At 46.2% G+C, this 22,209-nt stretch overlaps 2 protein-coding genes across 5 annotated transcripts in view; both read left to right on the forward strand.

Moving 5' to 3' along the window:
* The first annotated feature begins 1,543 nt into the window (after positions 1-1,543).
* Positions 1,544-5,972, forward strand: LOC136114744 (zinc phosphodiesterase ELAC protein 1-like). Its single transcript, XM_065860263.2, has 5 exons — positions 1,544-1,783; positions 1,898-1,959; positions 2,668-2,846; positions 4,340-4,798; positions 5,240-5,972. The coding sequence occupies exons 3-5, from the start codon at positions 2,690-2,692 to the stop codon at positions 5,698-5,700; spliced, it is 1,077 nt and encodes a 358-aa protein (XP_065716335.1). The 5' UTR covers positions 1,544-1,783; positions 1,898-1,959; positions 2,668-2,689; the 3' UTR covers positions 5,701-5,972.
* LOC136114743 (mothers against decapentaplegic homolog 4) overlaps positions 2,721-22,209 on the forward strand; it is a 29,799-nt gene continuing 10,310 nt past the window's right edge. For 2 of the 4 annotated variants that reach the window (XM_071802447.1, XM_071802450.1), the window contains exons 1-7: positions 2,721-2,846; positions 14,666-15,032; positions 16,241-16,415; positions 16,802-16,831; positions 17,870-18,085; positions 19,105-19,194; positions 19,345-19,455. In XM_071802447.1, coding sequence (XP_071658548.1) covers positions 14,784-15,032; positions 16,241-16,415; positions 16,802-16,831; positions 17,870-18,085; positions 19,105-19,194; positions 19,345-19,455 — 871 coding nt within the window. In that variant the 5' untranslated portion in view covers positions 2,721-2,846; positions 14,666-14,783. Of the gene's footprint in view, positions 2,847-8,794; positions 8,873-14,665; positions 15,033-16,240; positions 16,416-16,801; positions 16,832-17,869; positions 18,086-19,104; positions 19,195-19,344; positions 19,456-22,209 lie in introns of those variants that run through there. The other 2 variants (XM_071802449.1, XM_065860262.2) reach the window with 2 other exon arrangements.

The following is a 22,209-nucleotide window of genomic DNA, read 5'->3' on the forward strand; positions in this document are numbered from 1 at the left end:
TGGATGCTCTTGAGAGGATCAGAAACCCCCACGGAGGTCAATACCTCGGCCTTTTCCAGGATTAAGCCAAGCTTTGCTTCCTTAAAATCCCAAACAGCGACGTTTCGCGATGTCGCGTTGGTTTTCCAAGCCTAAACCGAAGCGACGCTTCACGCGCAGATCGGCGTCCAACGGGTTTCCTGTGGTAGGTGAGCGTCTTTGTGCTGTTTGTTTTGCAGGAGGGGGGGGATATAAACCTTTGGCACGCTCAACTGGGAAGTTAAACGATGTTTAGCTTTTAATTAGCAGCTCTATTTAGTGATTACTCCTTGAGGAGAGCGGGGATCGCGATAACCCGGCTGACTCCGGGCCAAGGTGGCTTCTTCCATTTACTCCGGCTCTTGTTGACTTCAAAGGTGGATTTAAGCCCCTCTATCATTCACATAAACGAATCTACACCACTTTTAAATCAACCTGGAAAAATCTATAAGTGCTGGCTGCCGAATTTAAGAAAACCACTTTGATTTTTGGACTTTTTAAGACTGCTATCGCATCTCATAAGAAGCAGAGACTGGTGTTCCATTGAACACCGGAGCGAGGAGAAAATGTAGAGCAAAGATCTAATTGCACCCATCCGACATCTGAATTTGGGTGATATAATTCAGTTCCTATCTAATTTTGTGTGGATTTACCTTGATTTACCTACTCCCAAAATAATCCCGTGCTATCAAAGCCTGCAGATGTGCTCTTGGGTACCTTTGACTTGGACTTCTTCATCCTTTAAGTAGCTCCTTTCTAATAAAATGGAGATAAAGATGCTTAAAAATGGCCAGTTTGTGAAGAAACGTCAAAATAATACATTTATTTCTATCGTAAAGGTATCTAAAGTATATAAAGAAACATAAATGTGCTTGTGGGAAATCTGTCTGGGGTTGAATTATCTGGGATGGTCATTTAGCTGTAACTAAAATTGTATTTAAACGTTGACTGCGTGTTCTTTGAATTTTTTCTCCTTTATACTGTCGTAACTCTACAGAAATGCTTGTCCTGGTGCTCTATTTTCGTAGTAAAATGCATTCCCTTTGCCTAAGTTACATTTAATTTTGTTTATTCTGTAAAAAATAACGATCTATACAGATCACTGCTGATATTCGCCTTTTTTTCCCCCTTTTTGTCCCTTGCCAAACGCTCAGCAAACAAAACATAGGTTGTAGTTAAAGCTATTCAAATTTTAGCGCTTCAACTGGTTTTCTAGGACATCTGCCTCTTTTACAGCACTTTTAAAAAGCTCCTTTATTAAAAGACTTGAGGATCTACACACGTATTTTAATAGATGAGGGAAAAAAACGGAGTGTGACCGCTTGTGGTATCACCCGGCAGAGCTGGGCCCCGCCCGCCTTTGCGGCCTCCGAGGGGCCGGGCCGGGAGAAGCGGGCGCTCCGAGCGGCGCAGCGCGGGCTCCACCTGCCGCCGCCGGGGGGGAGGTAGGCGGGGCGGGCGGCTACTCGAGGCCGGGGCTTCGGGCCTAGGGGTCGGGTCTATTCCTGCCGCGTTTTCTGCCTGAACTAACCGTTCCCTGGGCTGTGTCCTCTCCTCCCACCCCCCGTTCCACCTCGGGGTGGGGGGTCAGAGTGTTCTGGCTGGTTCCTCACAGACACAAATTCCCGGCGTAAATCCCGAGGGTGGTTGAGCTGCGAAGTTGTTAATCTGCTCTTAAATGAGGAAAAGGAAGCAAAATGTGTATTTCTGCCTTTGCGGGATGTGATAAACACACGTCCTCCCCCCTCGTTATCTCCCAAGTCAGGTAATTACACCTCACACCTCATTTTAATTCAGAGAACTGTTCTCTTTTGTAAAGCTGTGGTGGCTCCTCTAAAATCAACTCAATGTCATAAACAGTAATTCTTTTTCTTCAAAGGTATCTGAAGCTGTTGAGGCACCCGGGGTTTGAAAGGAGGCAGAAATACATCTGAAAACAAGGTAGGAATTAAACCTTAGAAGGCTGAAGCGCATCACATAAGGTGAGAAACATCAAAGTTGTGCTTGGAGAAATTCTCCTAACACAGATTTTCTGCTCCTATAGACCAACCAGGACAATATAGCAGGTACATAAATAACTGGGGGATGGCAGCTCATTGTATAAATCCTTCTTCAACCTTTGGGCTGTGCGAAGGTTTGGTAGCGCTTCGTTTTTAATTTCAACACTAATGAGAAATAAAACATCCATCGCTTTCGAGGACAATAAATTGGGTCCTCCCGCGGTCGCTGATGTTGTTTTGGGGAGCGAATCTTTCCCCTCGGTTCCCAGTAACAGCGGTTAAATGTCGGCAGTTTGGCGCCGCTCGTTCCGAAACGGCTTTTAGAGGAAGATTCGAAGCTTAAATAACGCGAAGAAGGGAGAAATAATGGTGGGTTTAAAGCTCAGAGCATTTCCAGCTGGATAGGGCTGATTCTTTAGGTAATGAGCTATGGTCACGTTTTACTTTGGGCTGCGTGTTTGCAACCTTCCCTTGTTGTAAAACAGCTGCTTGTAAATATTGTGTTGTCTGAAAATCACATCCCACTCCGCTTTAGTTTCTATTTTATAAGGGAATTTGATTCTTACATTAAATTCTGTTCCCGGAAAGCAAAGAAGTTTGTTTCTTTCCCAGCATAAATACGTTCAGGGGCTCGAAATCTCCCTTTCAGGTGGCGCGCCGACGTGTTTAAGATGTCGATGGATATAACGTTCCTCGGCACAGGCTCCGCGTATCCGTCTCCGACAAGAGGAGCGTCGGCCCTGGTGCTTCGCCGGGAAGGGGAGTGTTGGCTCTTCGACTGCGGGGAGGGAACGCAAACCCAATTCATGAGGAGCCACCTCAGAGCAGGTTTGTGCCGGCGGAAGGGTTTGCGACCAGGGGAACGGGGAAGGGATTTTATGGGATTGAAATGAAACGCGTCGCGCTGGGGTTATTTGAATACAGGCTAAACACGCCTGAGCATCTGAAGGTGAGGTTGCCGAACCTGCCGCGCGGAAATCCTCGGTTGCCCTTTGGTGTAGTGTTTGAGTATGAGTTGGGGAATGAGCTGTTAGAGAGCAGCGTAGGGGAAAGGGAGCTGGGGTCTTGGGGAGAGCAGGGTGAGCATGAGCCAGCACTGGGCCCTTGTGGCCAGGAAGGCCAATGGTACCTGGGGTGGGTTAGAAGGGGGTGGTCAGTAGGTCAGAGAGGTTCTCCTGCCCCTCTGCTCTGCCCTGGTGAGACCACACCTGGAATCTTGTGTCCAGCTGTGGCCCCTCAGCTCCAGAAGGACAGGGAACTGCTGGAGAGAGTCCAGCGCAGCCACCAAGATGCTGAAGGGAGTGGAGCATCTCCCGGGTGAGGAAAGGCTGAGGGAGCTGGGGCTCTGGAGCTGGACAAGAGGAGGCTGAGGGGGGACTCATTCATGGGGATCAATATGGAAAGGGGCAGTGTCAGGAGGATGGAGCCAGGCTCTTCTGGGTGACAACCAGTAACAGGACAAGGGGTAATGGGTACAAACTGGAACACAAAAGGTTCCACTTAAATATGAGAAGCAACTTGTTGGGGGTGAGGGTGGCAGAGCCTGGCCCAGGCTGCCCAGGGAGGTTGTGGAGTCTCCTTCTCTGCAGACATTCAAAGCCGCCTGGACACCTTCCTGTGGAACCTCAGCTGGGTGTTCCTGCTCCATGGGGGGATTGCACTGGATGAGCTTTCCAGGTCCCTTCAACCCCTGACATTCTGTGTGTGTGAGAACCAAACTCTCCTCAATTCATTTCTCCAGCTTTGTGATTTCAAACGTTGGGCCGCACACCAGCTTTAAACCGGCACGGTTTGTATTTATCTGAAGGCAGCTCTAGACGATACCTGTTGCGAGTCTTCAATAGATATTGTGATATTGTTTTTAAGCAGTGTGTATTCGTGGTAACTTCCATTTCGGCAATAAAATAGCAGCCAGATTTGCCTTCGATCGCTGTGCTTTTGCAGCGGCCAGAGCAGCCTTTGGACTCTTGAGTTATAAAGATGGAATCATCAACGAGAAACTTCTTAAAGGACTTTGAAATCAAACCTGAATGTTTATTTTCTTTTATTTAGGATCCTTTCATGTGCGAAATTCAAAACTAGATACGAATTCCACCCCATGTTTCTCATTAGAAACGATCTATTTGCTTAAAAGCGACTACAACTTTTGTCTCTGACCTCTTTCCTTGCCCTGTTTCGCCAACATAAACCTTGCGTGTTGATTTCTTCAACACTCATTTTCATTTCCCTCCTTTAATTCCTGCTTCTTGCCACAAAGCGATAATATCCTAATTATTCTGGCGGTCGTTTATTTTCCTCTCGTTTTCCTTTCTAATCACCAGGCAGAATCACCAAGATTTTCATAACCCACCTTCACGGCGACCACATTTTTGGCCTTCCCGGCCTGCTGTGCACTCTTAGTCTCCAAGTTAACCCCGACCCAAGCAAACCTCCGCTCGATATTTACGGCCCCTTAGGGCTGCGCTGTTTCATCCGGAAGAGTCTGGAGCTCTCCCATTCCCAGCTTCTCTTTCCCTATGTTGTTCATGAGCTGGTACCAACACCAGATCAATGCCCTGCAGAGGAATTTAGAGACTTTTCTTGCTTGGATGAAGTGTCTCAAGGTGCACAAGGGAGGATTCTCCACCTGGATCTAGTAGAAAACTCTTACTTGCTGCTTGAGGATGAGCAACTGGTTGTGAAAGCGTTTCGCCTGTTCCATCGCATCCCTTCCTTTGGCTTTGTGGTGGAAGAGAAGCCCCGGCCTGGTAAACTCAACGTCCAGAAGCTGAAAGACCTCGGTAACTACTTTATTTTACCTCTTTTGAATGTTTTAAAGGCCTAAAAGCGCCAGCGGTGATTGTGCAAATGCAGCTCATTAGCCCTGCTGTATCCATAATGCATTTACATTCAATATTCCCTTTTCTATTAAAGATGTTTTCATATTTCATAGCAACGCAGCGACCTGAATCACAAACACCAATTAATATCATACAGGGAAGAGCAACCACGTGCAGACGTTAAAGTTTAAAAAGCGCAAAGTGGCTTTGAGGAAAATACGCGTCCCGAGTATTGACTTTAATATGAGGAACGTAGCTTTTCTTTAAACACGCTTCCTGCTGATGTTACAAGCTCTTTATTTATGTGAAATATCCATTTATATCGAGGTTGTATTTAGCCCGTCTCTTTTTAAGCGATGATTTTAAACCCGAATCGTAATACTTACGGACTCTATTTCCCAGGAGTTCAACCAGGTCCTCTATATGGGAAGCTGAAGAACGGAACCTCCATCGTTCTGGAGAACGGAGTCACCATTTCTCCTTCGGACGTCTTAGAAAACGCGATTCCCGGAAGGAAAATCTGCATTTTGGGCGATTGTTCGGGGACGGTCGGAGATGCGGCCGCCAAGCTTTGCTATGGAGCCGATGTGCTGGTGCACGAAGCCACGTTGGATGATACCCAAGAGGAAAAGGCTCGAGAACACGGTCACAGCACCCCCAGAATGGCAGCGGCTTGGGCCAAGCGCTGCAAAGCCGAGAAGCTGGTGTTGACTCATTTCAGTCAACGCTACAAACCCGGAGGGGATGGAGACGCGGACGTCGCCGAAATGAAGAGACAGGCAGAGTCGGGGTTGGATGGGCAAGAAGTGACGCTGGCCGAGGACTTGATGACCATAGAAATTCCCATGAAAAAGGGAAAATAGCCGCTTTTGTAAAGCCGGCCAAAAGGACCCACAAACATCTGGAATTTGGAATGAATTCGTGATGGGTTCGGACGCTGAGCAGGCCCCGAATTGGAGCGTTAGGGCGACACAAACCTTCAAAACCCATTATTAAGAATTCAAGATATCCTGCCTGTTCATAACCTTTGAATAACATCTATATCAAATTTACACGCCTAATTTTGCGACTGTGACCTGACTGTTAAACTGGAATTAATAAAGTATTTATTCCCCTGCCAAATCTTTGGCTGTAATTAATGAATAAAGGAGTGTGATTCTTATATATATATATGTATAGGGAATGATTGCAAACATCCTAAATACGTTTTATAATCCAGTTGTAGTTGTCTCTTTGTTCTTACAAAGGTCCACTCGTCAAGTCTGGATACTAAAGCGCTTCATCAAACTGGTGAGACTTGAATTAAATTAATGGGAAGAGCCGAAAAATTTGGAATATACGCCCGTTTTCTCAATGAGTTTCTCTCTCCATTAAGCGTTTTTTAATTACCAGAGGATAAAATTCCTTTTCATTAACGTGGATCTGCCTGAGAGTCCAATCCCCCCATGGAGCAGGAACACCCAGCTGAGGTTCCACAGGAAGGGGTCCAGGCGGGTTTGAATGTCTGCAGAGAAGGAGACTCCACAACCTCCCTGGGCAGCCTGGGCCAGGCTCTGACACCCTCACCATGAACAAGTTGCTTCTCATATCTAAGTGGAACCTTTTGTGTTCCAGTTTGCACCCATTACCCCTTGTCCTACCACTGGTTGTCACCCAGAAGAGCCTGGCTCCATCCTCCTGACACTCCCCCTTTCCATATTGATCCCCATGAATGAGTCCCCCCTCAGTGTTCTCTTCTCCAGCTCCAGAGCCCCAGCTCCCTCACCCTTTCCTCACCCGGGAGATGCTCCACTCCCTTCAGCATCTTGGTGGCTGCGCTGGACTCTCTGCAGCAGTTCCCTGTCCTTCTGGAACTGAGGGGCCACAACTGGACACAAGATTCCAGGGGTGGTCTCCCCAGGGCAGAGCAGAGAGGCAGGAGAACCTCTCTGACCTACTGACCACCCCCTTCTAACCCACCCCAGGTACCATTGGCCTTCCTGGCCACAAGGGCCCAGTGCTGGCTCATGCTCACCCTGCTGGCCCCAGGACCCCAGCTCCCTTTTCACTGCTCTCCAACAGCTCATTCCCCAACTTACACTGGAACCTGGGGTTGTTCCTGCCCACATTCAAGACTTAATGTCCAAATCATTGATGAATATATTGAATAATCCCGGCCCCAGCACTGCCCCCTGAGGCCCTGCACTGGATCCAGGCCTCAACTGGACTCTGCCCCATTGCCCACGACTCTCTGGCTTCTTCCCTTCAGCCAGTTCGCCCTCCACCTCACTACTTTTAAAAATAATTTGCTCATAATTACGCTCATTCCTAAGGAAAAAGGCCATGAATTATTTAGCTGGGCTGCTTTCGTTCTATAAAGCCCATTTCTGGTCCAGGTCTCGCTGCAAGCGGCGGTTTGGCACAAAATCACCGCGGCGACTTAATGCATTTTTTATTAAGGATAAAAACGTATCGATCGGGATCTTGAGGTAGAACCAGCCGAGATTTGCTTGAAATACCATTTTGGGGGGCGGGGAACGCACTTTAAACCGCAACATTTTAAATGGATCCAGCGTTTCGTGTTTGAAATCATCGGCGTTTGTGTTGGGTGAAGCGTCTTCCTTTGAGCTCCGGCTTCAAACACACGGACGTATAATCACGATATAATCACAACGATCCCTAATTTGGATCCTTTCCCATTTAATAAGCCTCGTCGAAGCGAATGAATCGTGTGTTCAAACTCAAAAAAGTCGGATAATTTGCAGCGCGCTCAGCAAATCCCAATGTGAAGAAGCTTCTGTTGCATCCACCCAGGAAAAGATGCCCAATTTAGCACTGTTTTACATCGCTTTATTTAAAAGGTGTGGAAGTGGCTATAAATGACTTTATAGCGTGAGCAGGAAGCTTTTGCTATGGTGATATAACGATTTTTTTGTCATTTCCATCATTCTTCGTTGTTCTTATCATCGTAGCTGCGTTAGCACCCTGCCAAACACCCCCCGTATTTAGCAAAAATATGTTGCATTTTGCCACGAATGCCGCATTTTGTGCCCCTTTTCCCTTCTCTTTTGTCTTCTAACAGTGGCCAAAATGTAACATTGTAGTTTAACAAATTAATATTCTCATTTTCAGCTGAATTCCTTTGGGGAATTTGCTTTTGCCGGACGAGGAAAAGCGGTTGGATTTGCAGCCCAGTGTTTGCATTAGGGTTGCATTTGTGTCCCTGTGCGTTTGTTGGGGTTGCATTTGCAGGACTTTTGGCTCCTGGGGGTAGCATTTGTGGCATTTTGCCCTTCCAGAGGTTGCATTGGTGACTCCGTGCGCTTTTGGAGGGTGCATTTGTGTCCCTATGCGTTTGTTGGGGTTGCATTTGCAGGACTTTCCACATCTGGGGTTTGCATTTGCGAGCTTTTCCACTTTCTGGAGGTTGCATTTCTGAGCCTTTGCATTTCTGGGACTTGCATTTGTGGGATTTTGCACTTGTAGGGATTGTGTTTGCATTTGGTAGAGCCGCATTTTTGGAGCGCTGCCTTTTCGCGGGCTGTTCCTGCGCCGCCGCCGGACGCCAACCACAAAAATAAACCCTCCTAACGCACGCGCCCGCCCGCTCCACTCTTCCCCAGCCGGCTGCGCAGCAACCGCGGCGTGGCGGGCGCGCATGCGCACTTAAATCGCGGGGGGGGGGGTGCGCGGAGCCGCTCCGCCGTGGCGGGCGGGGGGGTGATACCCGGATGTCGCGCATGCGCGGGGGCGCTCGGACGTGTCGGCCGCGGAGCGCGAGCGGCCGGAGCCACCACAACAACAACAAGCCCGGGAAGGCGGCGGCGGCGGCCGGTGCAGGGCGGCCGGTTCCCCCCTTTCCCAGCGCCTCCCAACGCCGCCCCCGCCGCAGCCCCGGGGAGGGGAGGGCAGGGCAGGGCAGGGCGGGGGGGCGGAGGCCTGGCCCGCTCCGCCGCACCGGGGCCGGCTGAGGCGAGGGAATCCTCCCCCCCCCCCCCCCACCCCGCCTCGGCACCGCTTCTCACCACAGGCCGCACCCGGAGAGCGGCCGCTCAGGTAACACCCGCTCTCGGTTCCCCAAAAAAACACCCCCCCCTCAAAAAAACCAACAAACCAACAAACTTTGACTATTATTTATTTAAAATCGGCCTGGCCCCGCTTCAGTTTTCTCCCCTCTCTCCCGCACGCTGGGAAATGGGTTTTGATTTGCCTCAGCCAAACCTGCCATTTTATTCACGCTTAACAGGCGCTGCTTTTCCCAGCACAATTAAAGATTAGTCCATCATTACTATTTTTCCTTCCCTTCCCCGTTTCTCGTTATTTGGTTTTTATTTTGAGGGGGGTTGTGACTCGTTCCATGCTTGAAACTTCCAGTTTTATACCACGGGAAGCTGGTTAATTTATGGGCTAATCCGCTTGTGGGTTGGACGCGTTATTATTTCGAACCCAAATTGCACGACTGCAAACCCAAGTGTTGTCAAACACACACGGCCGGAGTAGGATGGTGGTGTTTTTTACCACCGCTTCTCAAATTATCTCGGTTAAGGCTGGTGTGCCACTGTCAACAGGCGAGAGCCGTTCCCCGCTGTCATCTTTGGAACTCTAAGACTCTCGTCCTGTTATTACTTTGCTCGGTGATGTTGTCGCAACTTATCAAACTCAACTTGGTTTTGCGCCCTGTAATAGTCAACTTGTCCTTCTGGCCCTCCTGTTATCTTGGCCGGAGTTTCTTCTCTCTTTGCGTTCGCGAACCTCTTGTTGCATAAAGATGTATGTTTAATATTGCTGGAAAAGCTTTATTTCAAAGAGATGCGGCCTAAAGAGTGTCTCAAACTGATTAGAATGCCTTCTTTTTGACGTCGACGGCTCTTTACATAACGCGTTCGAGCGCAGCCGGCACAATGGGGTTGTGAGTTTTGAGAGGTAGCGACAGATTTAGCAGAGAACAAAGGTGCGGAGAGCGGGTCCTGGTGAGGAGCAGCCGTCGCCGTGCTGGTGTTAAAACCCTCCTGGAATCTTCGGACTCTGTTTTCCTCTGTTGTTCACCTTATGAAAAACTCCGCTTTTGCTTGCGGTTGGAATTTTCCACGCTCGCTTTGCCCAGAGGTGATTTTTGTGTGTTTTGCAGAGAACGTTATCCCCATGCAGATTACGATAAAGAACAGATGTTATCTAATACACCTATTGCCGGGGTATCGAAACGTGACGTGCGAGGGGAAAAAAATCGCACCGCTTCTGCCCACGAAAGGTTTGACTCTTCCTTTTATTGCTTGGCCGAGCCGCAATTGTTTCCTCTTTGGGAGGTTTTGACACATTGGCCTTCTTGGAAGAACCTTTCTGCGAGAAGATGGGGCTCGCAGGATCCTCTGAGGAAGAGTTCAGGTTTGCTTGGTGTTTGATGGCAAAGCTTCCACCGCCTTCAGCTTTTTCTCCGACCGTTGGTGGGTTTTAACGCGGTGTGAGGATGAGGAGAGGGGGTGGAACGCCCTTTTGGAGGTGCGTTGTGCAAATAAATCCGGTTTTCGAGGAGTTTAGTGCCGTTTCCATGTAGTGATCGTCCCTCTCTGACCATACGAGAAGCCTGTGTTGAAAAGAGGAGCTTTTTGAGCCGTAAACTTTCCCCGAAATAAAAAGTAGAAGTGCTTTTTGAAAGCTGTTGAAGCCCACAGGTGGAAACCGTGAGGAGTGAAGATGCAGATGAGCGGCGACATCGCTTTCTTCCCCAAAGAAATGGCTGCTCGTGCTTTTTTCACCGCGGATTGATGTGAAGGCGAAAGAGTTGCCGCTCGGAGTCGTCTTAAAACTCATCTCTGGTTCTTTTTACACGTGTCTTACATTTTTCTAGCGCCTGCCAGCGAGATGAGCGGAATTGAGAGTGATGATTCAGATACGCGCACAAAAATAGCGTTGTGGGGAATGTTAGATCTTAGTGTACGGATCTGTGATACCTTTGCCACTCTCCTACTCTTTAATGCTGCTTATTCTTATGTCTACAAACATTTTGGTTCCCGTTCACCCTTTGGGCAAGCAGAGAATAGTGTAATGTGCTGGAAAGTTATGTACTTTAATCCCTTCTTCATCTCTTCATCAAATCTCCAGCTGCCTTTTGTTTTATTGGTTTATGGGTTCTTTATCATGTTTTTCATCAAACTTCTACCGCTGCATTATTAAACAGCAAAACTCCGGAGTAATGTTTTAGTGGTTAAAAGCTATCAAATATATATGTGCTGCTTTAACGGCAGCTTTGTGTTTGTCTCATTTTGGAGGCAGCGACTTACGCAAGAGCCTTTCTCATCCTTTATTCGTGAGAAATGTTCTAGCAAAATGTCGATTTGTCCGCTCTTCTCATTAACCTGTTCGTTAACATCGCGTTACCGCCTGGGCTCACAGTGTTGCAGATCTATGGCTGGGGTGACTGTTACTCCCTGAGCATCGGGAGCAACCTCCAGCAACCCATTCTGATGTTTTCTTAGATATATTTTTCCCCAAATTACCTTTATATTTGACTTGAAAGCTCAAACCACATGAGCTTCTCTTTTCTTTTCCCCCCAAGACCGTCGTAATACTTAATATTTAAGTCATGGCTCATCAAGGGATGTTCTGCCTGCAATTTGCTGACTCGCTTAGACCCTTCTGCATTATTTTACAATGGATAACGGCCAAGTTATCTTAAGATTCATAGCGTAGATAAAAACGTATCGTACCTGCCGAATGGCGTTAGACACGCTTATTTTCCTTACGTTATCGTCTTTAGCATCTCCGTGCATTTGTAACACCGTACGAGGCCTAAAAGTTCTCAGTTTTATATATTTATGTTCATCATAGAGCATTTTTGCTGCTAAAAATCTGTGATTGTATTATTTAGAACGGAACGGTTCAGTCGGAAGGGATCGACTCATCCATTGGTGATCGTTTGAAATACCTTAAGGTGACACAGGACTGTTTTCTGATCATTTTGTACAAAAATAAAAGGCAAATCTTTCTTCTACGTTGCTGTTTAAAGGCTTCCCGAGCCCCAAATGTGTCACTGTCACTCCGCACGTGTAACATCTTTGTATTTCCTTTGATTTTAACTTCACAAACCGCTTGGATTCCCCTCACAACTGTTTATTTCAAACCTCTTGTGCACGGAGCGGCAAATCCATCATGGTTATTCCTTCGCTTCGGATGCGTCCGTGTCTCCCGTCTACCCCATGTCAACGTCCCACCAGCATCTCTGGACCTTCAGCACCACATCTGGAACCTCTTTTCTGAGCTGGAACCTCTTTTCTGAGCTCATCTCCATCATCAAAACCACTATTAATACTCACACGTAATTTGTGTGACGTCTCAAGTCACGTCTCGTTTAAAAAACCATCGAGTTGGCCGTAGCGATTTAACGAATCAAATCCACGCTCAGAAAACTACGTGGAGGGGCTTTTGGCCCATTGCCTGTTTCTTAAAGCAATTATCGGGTGGCATTTGGACCGTCACATTTTTAGACCGAGTTTCTCGGTGAATTCGAGCCCTGTGCAGCTGCGATTGGCTTCACCCCCACTGGAAATGAACAGCGTAGGGTATCATAGCAGCGTCACGCTGGATTAACCGTCTTGCCCGAGCTGTCGGATTCCTCCGATCATATTCCTTTGGGTTAGTCGCTCATTTCCAGCTCCATCCATGGTTTATCCATGGAAGCGTTGATCGTTCCCCACAAAGTTCCCAAATTCGCTTCGCTAAATGACTGCGACGTCTTTTTTGCAGCATCCACCCTCATGTATTGGTCGAGTCAACTCCGTGTGTTTTTTCTAATCTAAAATACATCTTTCCTCTTCCTAAACCTCTTGTTTGTACCTCCAGACCGCGCGTGTGTCTCTACCAACGTCTCTATGTCTCCGCATCCCTTTTACTGAAGGATTTCAAACTCAAACACACCTCAGCAACTCCCAGGCCTCGCAAGAGACCTTCCAGACCTTCCACAGTCTATTTCTATTGTTCAGGTAATTTCTGGCAGCCGTGAAAACGAAGCATGTGGCACCAGCATCGCGTTTTTCATTTCAGACAGCTGCTCCGTGGTTGGAATTTCATCCGTCACCCTTCGACGAGGGAAGTGGGTCGTACGTGGTGGTTATTCAAGTCTCCATCGATCTCTGAAGGAGAATTTCAGCTCCCGCTTGCTTATCAGTTCTTGGAGATGGTGGCGTGTTCGCTACACGTCGTTAAAGATGTCTTTAATTACATGGCGATCTTGTCTTTCAGATTTCTCTCCTTTTCAGAGAATCTTATTCTTGTTGTAGCACTTAAACTATCACGGAACACTCGTTGGCTTGTTTTGTAACACCTCTTAATGTTTCTTCATTGCAATCAAGAGGGAATTCTCTACATCTTTGTTAGAATATTAGTTTAGCTTCTCCTCTTTGTTCTGCTTGCACCACATTATAGCAAAAAGGAGAGAAATACCTTATTCCTTGGTAGGCGAAGCCAAGAGCTTCGCTCTCATCTCTTGCTGCTTGTCTCGCGTTCTTGGTCTCTTTTCTGCCTCTTTCCCCCCCAAAACGCTCTCGTACCCATTGCTGTTTCCATGAAATTCCTACCGAGAGGGATATTTTTGCTCAATATACTTGACTCTACCTATCCCACTGTACATCCAAGCTAAGGAACGAATGTATGGTTTCATACATCAAATAAACATTAAATCACGCAAGCAGGCGGTTGCTTTGCGGAACATCGAGCGCTCCACACCGGGAACCCGTAAAAATACATCGCGTTAAGGTTGTGTTTTGCTTTTATTCGCATACGTAAAAGCGACATAGTAAGAAGGCGTGAAGGCACCTCTTGAATGTGTGATCAGCGGAGCGATTTTGTGAGCAAATCAATTTGGAGGAGCTTGAAAACTCATCTGCAAACCATCCAGAGAAGAAACGCATCACGACGTCTATTGATACTCACCGGGGTGGTAACTACTGACCCCCTCGCTTTTTTGGGGGATTAAAATTGCGCGATTAAATAGTGGATTTCTCTAGAGGGGACTTGGAAAGCTCCCGAACACGGCCACGCGCTTCGATATTCAAAACCCTAAAAACAAGCGGCCCGGCTTTGGAAAGTGCTGAGCGGTCAGAAGCTCCTATGGAGCGGTGGGTGAGTCGACATTTCGGAAGATCGTCCCGTTTAAATAAGGATTTGTTGGCTCTATCTTCCTCCGCTTAAAATCAGCGAGGAAATCTGTCATTCATCTCTTTATTTCAAGCTCTTTTGGCTAATAGCATTATTATTATTATTATTAATGATGACTTGTGCCCGTCTATCTGGGATGCTGGTTTATATATAAGGGAGATGATGCTTATTCTGGTTTAGCTGGTGGATTTACACAGGTTGCCATAGAGAATGAGTGGTAGGTTAAGCTTGGCTTTTCAGAGAGGTTTAATGAGTTGAAGCGCAAACGGAGAGACTTTAATAACGAAGTAAAATGAACTTTTAGGTTAGCGTCTTCCTTTACATTGCTGAGAATGCCATGGTGGTTTCGGAAAAGCTTCTATTTTAAACCGATTCAGAAAATGTAAAGCGTAGTAATTAAGTAGCTCATTCAGAATCAATCAGGCTCTTTGAATTTGTGAATTAACTTCCAAAGGATATTCAAGAAGAAGAAATTGATGACCAGAAACCGCTGCAGGTTCTTCCCAAGTGGAGCTTAAAGGCCAAATACCTTAGGGCAGACTTATTCCTTATCTTAAATTTAGTGTAATTAAGGCAGTTCTGTTTGAGACACTTTTTTACTGACTTCATGTGCGCTTAGCTTGAAAAATAAACCAAAAGCCACGGAGAAACGTGATTTGTTACCAAAGAAATTCTAATGTAGCTATTTTTTCCTCCTAGATTTTCCCATCCAACGCTTCACTTGGATCATCTCTTGTTGATCGCCTTGAAAATCGCAACAGCCCCCAAACCCGACGGTTGATCTGAAAGGAGAATTAACCAAAAAAAGCTGTGACAAATGGACAATATGTCTATTACTAACACGCCAACAAGTAATGACGCTTGTCTGAGCATCGTTCACAGCTTGATGTGCCATCGCCAAGGTGGGGAGAGCGAAACCTTCGCCAAACGCGCCATCGAGAGTTTAGTGAAGAAGCTGAAGGAGAAAAAAGATGAGTTGGATTCTTTGATTACGGCCATAACCACCAACGGAGCTCATCCCAGCAAGTGTGTGACGATCCAGAGGACACTGGACGGGAGGCTTCAGGTTAGTACAAGCGAAAAATCTGATGTTTTCCTCCATTCTGGAGTGTTGAGGAAGAGCAGCTGTCCACCAGCTTTATTTATATTTTTTCCTATTTTGATGATGGAGAGAATCCCAGAATGTCGGGGGTTGGAAGGGACCTGGAAAGCTCATCCAGTGCAATCCCCCCATGGAGCAGGAACACCCAGCTGAGGTTCCACAGGAAGGTGTCCAGGCGGGTTTGAATGGCTGCAGAGAAGGAGACTCCACAACCTCCCTGGGCAGCCTGGGCCAGGCTCTGCCACCCTCACCCCAAACAAGTTTCTTCTCATATTTAAGTGGAACCTTTTGTGTTCCAGTTTGAACCCATTACCCCTTGTCCTATCATTGGTTGTCACCCAGAAGAGCCTGGCTCCATCCTCCTGACACTGCCCCTTTCCATATTGATCCCCATGAATAAGTCACCCTTCAGTGTCCTCTTCTCCAGCTCCAGAGCCCCAGCTCCCTCAGCCTTTCCTCACACGGGAGATGCTCCACTCCCTTCAGCATCTTGGTGGCTGCGCTGGACTCTCTGCAGCAGTTCCCTGTCCTTCTGGAACTGAGGGGCCACAACTGGACACAATATTCCAGGTGTGGTCTCCCCAGGGCAGAGCAGAGGGGCAGGAGAACCTCTCTGACCTACTGACCACCCCCTTCTAACCCACCCCAGGTACCATTGGCCTTCCTGGCCACAAGGGCCCAGTGCTGGCTCATGCTCACCCTGCTGGCCCCAGGACCCCCAGCTCCCTTTTCACTGCTCTCCAACAGCTCATTCCCCATCTTACACTGGAACCTGGGGTTGTTCCTGCCCAGATTCCAGACTCTACACTTAATGTCCAAATCACTGATGAATATATTGAATAATCCCGGCCCCAGCACTGCCCCCTGAGGCCCTGCACTGGATCCAGGCCTCAACTGGACTCTGCCCCATTGCCCACGACTCTCTGGCTTCTTCCCTTCAGCCAGCTCACACTCCACCTCACTCCCTGCTCATCCAGACCGCACTCCCTCAGTTCAGCTGTGAGGATGCTGTGGGACACTGTGCCAAATCCCTCACTCACGTCAAGGTAGACCACGTCCACCGCTCTGCCATCATCCATCCGTTTTGTTATGTCCTCATGAGAGATGATGTTTTTCCTCTCCCAAATAAAGGGAAATATTGCCCAATTGACTTTTGTGTCTTGACTTTTTAGGTGGCCGGTCGCAAGGGATTCCCCCATGTGATTTACGCTCGGCTTTGGAGGTGGCCCGATCTTCATAAAAATGAACTCAAGCATGTTAAATATTGTCAGTACGCTTTTGACTTAAAATGTGACAGTGTCTGTGTAAACCCTTACCATTACGAGCGTGTAGTATCGCCTGGCATCGGTAAGTAACCTCTCCATTTCAAGTGGCGATAAACTATACAATGTTTGCCTTTTGGGGTGTAGAAAATACAGGCCTTAATTAGAAACGTTCACTTTTAATGGTCTAATTAGAAATGTGCTCTTGTTTCTTTGGATGGAATGATATTTTTACCTTTATTCCAGATTGGAAAGAACAGTTTGTGGCTTTTGTTGAAGCCTTTTTGTTGGCTTTGCGCGCAGTTCTTACCATAATGTGTATCCTAGGAGTAACTTAGCCTTGAGACTTGTGATGGAGCGGGGTATAATATGTAGAGTCTAATTTATAAAAGCTTATCAACTTAATGTTCAAATTTGTTAAAGATCACCGTGTATATAACCATCCACACCCTGTTTTTCTTCTCTTTCAAGATCTCTCAGGGCTGACGCTACAGAGTTCTGGTGAGTAATTCTATTCACTATCGCATTTTTATGGGCACAAACCATGTTAAACTCTCAGGACACACGGATTTTATTCCTGGATATTGGGAAAGCGAATAGAGAGCAGATGGAATTGAATTTGTCTTTTGGAAAACCAACTCCGCAGCGTATGAGAAGCAAATATCAATAAATAATTAAAATTGAAGCTTCAGCTCCGCTTGTGTGTCCTGTTCTCATTGCAATTGACATTCATAGAGAAGGAAATTTGGTGTTTCGATTAGAAATATTCAAGCAAAAATGCCTTAAACCCCCAGACAACTCAAAGCTTTAACTTGCCTGCTCATCTTTGCTAATTTTGCTACCCACGTCGTCTGAAAAATGATCCTTTTGTATAGAATTAAAGCTTATGAGCCAGCAGTTAAACACATAATGAGTATTTCCCTGTCGTGCTGCTATTTTCACAGCAGGAAACCAAAAATTGTGGGCAGATTTTAATATATTTAAGGCTGTTTTAAAAACAAGCGCGAGCTCTAATGTAGCGTAAGAGTTTGACTTGAATGTGCTTAATAGAACATATATATATGTATATATAATGAATATACTAGCGCTGGTGGTTATTTCCCTACGCTGTACGCAGAATATTCTGAATTAGTGGCTACGTTGTTAAATATAGAATAATGTTATATTGTCTTTGAATGTGAACTTGATGCTTCCAGTCAATTGCAACGGGAGCTGCTCAAAATTCCCTAAAGTTTATATTCACAAATCATATTTATCATAGGAGCTTTATGGTTATTCCTATATAGTGGGAATTGGTTTGTTAGCTGCTGTATTAACATATATTTAGCTGCTTGATAAAAGCCTGGTTTTCCCATTTATTAACCATTTCCACTAGAAAACAAAAAGCTGTTGGAATCCACCACTGTGGGCCTAAAGGGCAAAATAACCAGTTGTTTTTTCCACCGCGTTGCCTCGACGTTTATTTGGAATTTAGCGACGTTTCTATGGAAAATAAGGTATAGATTTGCTTTGTGCGTTGACCCGTTTGCTGCTTCGCAGCTCCATCGAGCATGTTGGTGAAAGACGAATACGTTCACGACTACGAGGGGCAGCCGTCGTTGTCCTCGGCCGAAGGCCATTCGGTCCAAACCATCCAACACCCGCCCAGCAACCGAGCATCCACGGAGCCGTACAGCACCCCGGCCATGCTGGCGCCCACCGAGGCCAGCACCACCAGCACCACCAACTTCCCCAACATTCCCGTGGCTTCGACAAGTAAGATTTACGCGTATTTTACAAAATAATAAGCCGAAAACCTCAAAATCTCCAAGAGAACGGGTGGTTTTACCCAAGCGTCGCTTGCGTTGGCGCCGCGGCGTTGCCGCCTTGATACGACGCAATCTCATAATCATTAACATCGTGGCTGTTACTTCAATAATTGCTTTAAGAGTGAAGAATTGTATTCTTTTATTACAATTATAACTATTGAGAGACTGGATGGCCCACTGTCCTACCAAAATGACAGCCTTAATTAATATTTTAATGAGTCCATAGGGGTGCTGTGTTATAAATGGCGTTTTCTAGGGGTATTTGCTACAAGTGGAAGAGTTTGCGGCGTCAAACCTTCCGCTTCACTCCAAACATCTACACAGGGAAACCATGAAGTGTGGAGAGGTTTCATATAATCCCTTTAATATTAAAAATGTGCGAATATAACGGATTTGATATCGAATTTGAATTATAGTGGCGGCGTCTTTAATTTTGGCTAAAACTGAGATACAACGTCTGTATTCGTCTCCAACGGGGAAACAAAAGGACAAGGCAGTTTAATCACATTGTCTTTGCACAACACTTAATAACTTTATCTCATCCTTGCTATAATTTTGGAGCCAAGACATGAAGCGAACAACTTAATCTTAGCTTTTAGTTCGAGTTTTCCATTTAAAGTTCTAAATTCAGACCAGATGGAGTGAAACTGCTGAGATTTAATGGCTGAGCTGAAGCCTTTACCAATCAAATTCTTACAACCTGTCTTGAAATATTTGTAGTTCAACAAAATAAGCAAATTGTTGGCCTGTTTGGATTCATATTTAATAAAACTTGTGATGTTTTTCCAACTGAGAAACAAGATGTGAAGTGGTTGATCGACAGAGTTCCCTGCATCCTTCTCCTAAAAGATTCAGGGTGCATCGCAACACCCTTAGTCGGGTTTATTTTCCTACCCGGTAGCGCCGAGCTCTTCTTAATCGCCCGTTTTGGAACGTTCATGAATAGGTAGTTTGTTTCTTTACCAGGTATATTGACAGGTAGCCATAGTGATGGACTCTTACAGCCAGGAGCTCAGCAGAATGGCTTTACGGCTCAGCCAGCCACTTACCACCACAGTGAGTATATATATATATATATATCTCCATACATGCGATCTTCTTAGCTCTCTAAAACCAGCTCCCGAACGTACAGGAGAAATAGAGGATTAGAAACGAGATGGGGAGTAACTCCTTAAAAACAAACCGAACGCTCTTTTTGATTTTCAGACAGTACTACGACTTGGACTGGAAGTCGGACGGCGGCGTATACGCCGACCATACCTCACCACCAGAACGGCCACCTGCAGCATCACCCGCCCATGCACCCTGGACATTACTGTGAGTAACACCCATTCGCACGTTTATTCAACGCTCCGGGGGGCGTTTTGGGTCGTTCTGTACACTCCAATTCTTTTATTTCAATACAGACCCAGCGTTTTGATGTGAAGTGGGTTCTGAGAGTTGAGTAGAAGTGGTTGGTGGACTCTTCTCCATTAGAGCAGCAGAGGTTAGAAATTAGGGGTCAGAAATTAGAGATCGGAGGTTGGAAATTAGGGATCAGAAATTAGGGATCGAGGAATGAGGGCTCGGAAATCAGGGATCAAGGAAAGAGGGCTTGGAAATTAGGGATCAAGGAATGAGGGCTTGGAAATCAGGGATCAAGAAATGAGAGGTCGGAAATTAGGGGTCAGAAATCAGGGGTCAAATTAGGGATTGGAAATGAGAGGTCGGAAATGAGGAATTGGAAATTAGGGGTCAAATTAGGGATTGGAAATCGGGGATCGGAAGTTAGAGGTCGGAAATTAGGGGTCAGGGATCAGAAATCGAGGATAAAGAGATGAGGGGTCGGAAATCGGGGTCAAATTAGGGATTGGAAATTAGGGGTCAGAAATTAGGGATTGGAAATTAGAGGTCAGGGATCAGAAATCAGGGATAAAGAGATGAGGGGCCAGAAATTAGGGGTAGGAAATTAGGGATCAAGAAATTAGGGGTCGGAAATTAGGGATCAAGAGATCAGGTGTCGGAAATCAGGGATCAAGAAATGAGAGGTCAGACATTAGAGATCAGAAATTAGGGGTCGGAAATTAGGAATCGGAAATCAGGAGTCAAATTAGGGATTGGAAATCAGGGATCGGAAATTAGAGGTCGGAAATTAGGGGTCAGGGATCAGAAGTCGAGGATAAAGGGGTGAGGGGTTGGATATCAGGGGTCAAATTAGGGATCGGAAATTAGGGGTCAGGGATCAGAAATCGGGGATAAAGAGACGAGGGGTCAGAAATCAGGGACCAAGAAATTAGGGGTCGGAAATTAGGGATCAAGAGATCAGAGGTCGGAGATCAGGGATCAAGAGATTAGGGGTCGGAAATCAGGGATCGAGAGATTAGGGGTCGGAAATCAGGGATCAAGAGATCAGAGGTCGGAGATCAGGGATCAAGAGATCAGGGGTCGGAAATCAGGGATCAAGAGATTAGGGGTCGGAAATCAGGGATCAAGAGATCAGAGATCGGAGATCAGGGATCAAGAAATGAGAGGTCAGACATTAGAGATCAGAAGTTAGGGGTCGCAAATTAGGAATCGGAAATCAGGAGTCAAATTAGGGATTGGAAATCAGGGATCAGAAGTTAGAGGTCGGAAATTAGGGGTCAGGGATCAGAAGTCGAGGATAAAGGGACGAGGGGTTGGATATCAGGGGTCAAATTAGGGATCGGAAATTAGGGGTCAGGGATCAGAAATCAGGGATAAAGAAATGAGAAGTCGGAAATCAGGGGTCAAGAAATCAGGGGTCACGGATCAGAAATTGGGGATAAAGAGATGAGGGTTCGGAAATGAGGGGTCGGAAATCAGGTCAAATTAGGGATCAGAAGTTAGAGATCAGAAATTAGGGATCAGGGATAAAGAGATTAGGGGTTGGAAATTAGGAACGGGAAATTGGGGTCAAATTAGGCATCGGAAATTAGTGACCAGAAATTAGAGGTCGGAGATCAGGGATTAAGAAATGTGAGGTCAGAAATTAGGGATCGGAAATCAGGGGTCAGAAATCATGGATCAGGAAATGAGGGGTCAGAAATCAGAGTTCAGGAATTAGGGGTCAAATTAGGGATCGGAAATTAGGGGTCAAATTAGGGATTGGAAATGAGGGGTCGGAAATTAGAGGTCAGAAATTAGAGTTCTGAAATTAGGGGTCAGGGATCAGAAGTCAGGGATAAAGAGATTAGGGATTGGAAATTAGAGGTCGGAAATTAGGGGTCAAATTAGGGGTCGGAAATTAGGGGTCAGAAATTAGAGGTTGGAAATTAGGAGTCAGGGATCAGAAATTGGGGATAAAGAGATGAGAGGTCAGAAATTAAGGGTCAGAAATTAAGGGTCAGAAATTAGATGTCGGAAATTAGGGATTCAAAATCGGGAATTGGAGATTGGGGTTGGAAATGAGGGGTGAAATTAGGGATTGGAAATCAGGGGTCAAATTAGGGGTTGGAAATTAGGGGTGAAATTAGGGGTTGGAAATCAGGGGTCAAATTAGGGATTGGAAATTAGAGGTCGGAAATTAGGGGTCAGGGATCAGAAATTGGGGATGAAGAGATGAGAGGTTGGAAATCAGGGGTCGGAAATTAGGGGTGAAATTAGGGGTTGGAAATCAGGGGTCAAATTAGGGGTTGGAAATTAGAGGTTGGAAATTAGGGGTCAGGGATCAGAAATTGGGGATAAAGAGATGAGAGGTCGGAAATTAGGGGTCGGAAATTAGGGATCGGAAATCGGTCAGGGATCCGAAATCAGGGATAAAGAGATGAGAGGTCAGAAATCAGGGATTGGAAATCAGGGATCAAGAGATGAGTGATCAGGGATCAGAAATGAGAGGTTGGAAATGAAGGGTCGGGAATCAGGGATCAGGAATGAGAAATTCAGATGGCTATAGCGCTACCACGTATATTTCGTATATGTGTTACTATATGTAACAAATCCGGCGTTTCCTTTCTAAAGCTTTGCTTTTAAAGCTTTGCAATCCCATAGTAACTACTCCATTTGCAGAAAACCAAGTTGATTCGGAATATAAAAACCTTCTTTACCTAAAAGAAACGATGTGTTTTCTTTTTC

Source organism: Patagioenas fasciata, chromosome Z (assembly GCF_037038585.1).
Source record: "Patagioenas fasciata isolate bPatFas1 chromosome Z, bPatFas1.hap1, whole genome shotgun sequence".
Taxonomy (NCBI): domain Eukaryota; kingdom Metazoa; phylum Chordata; class Aves; order Columbiformes; family Columbidae; genus Patagioenas; species Patagioenas fasciata.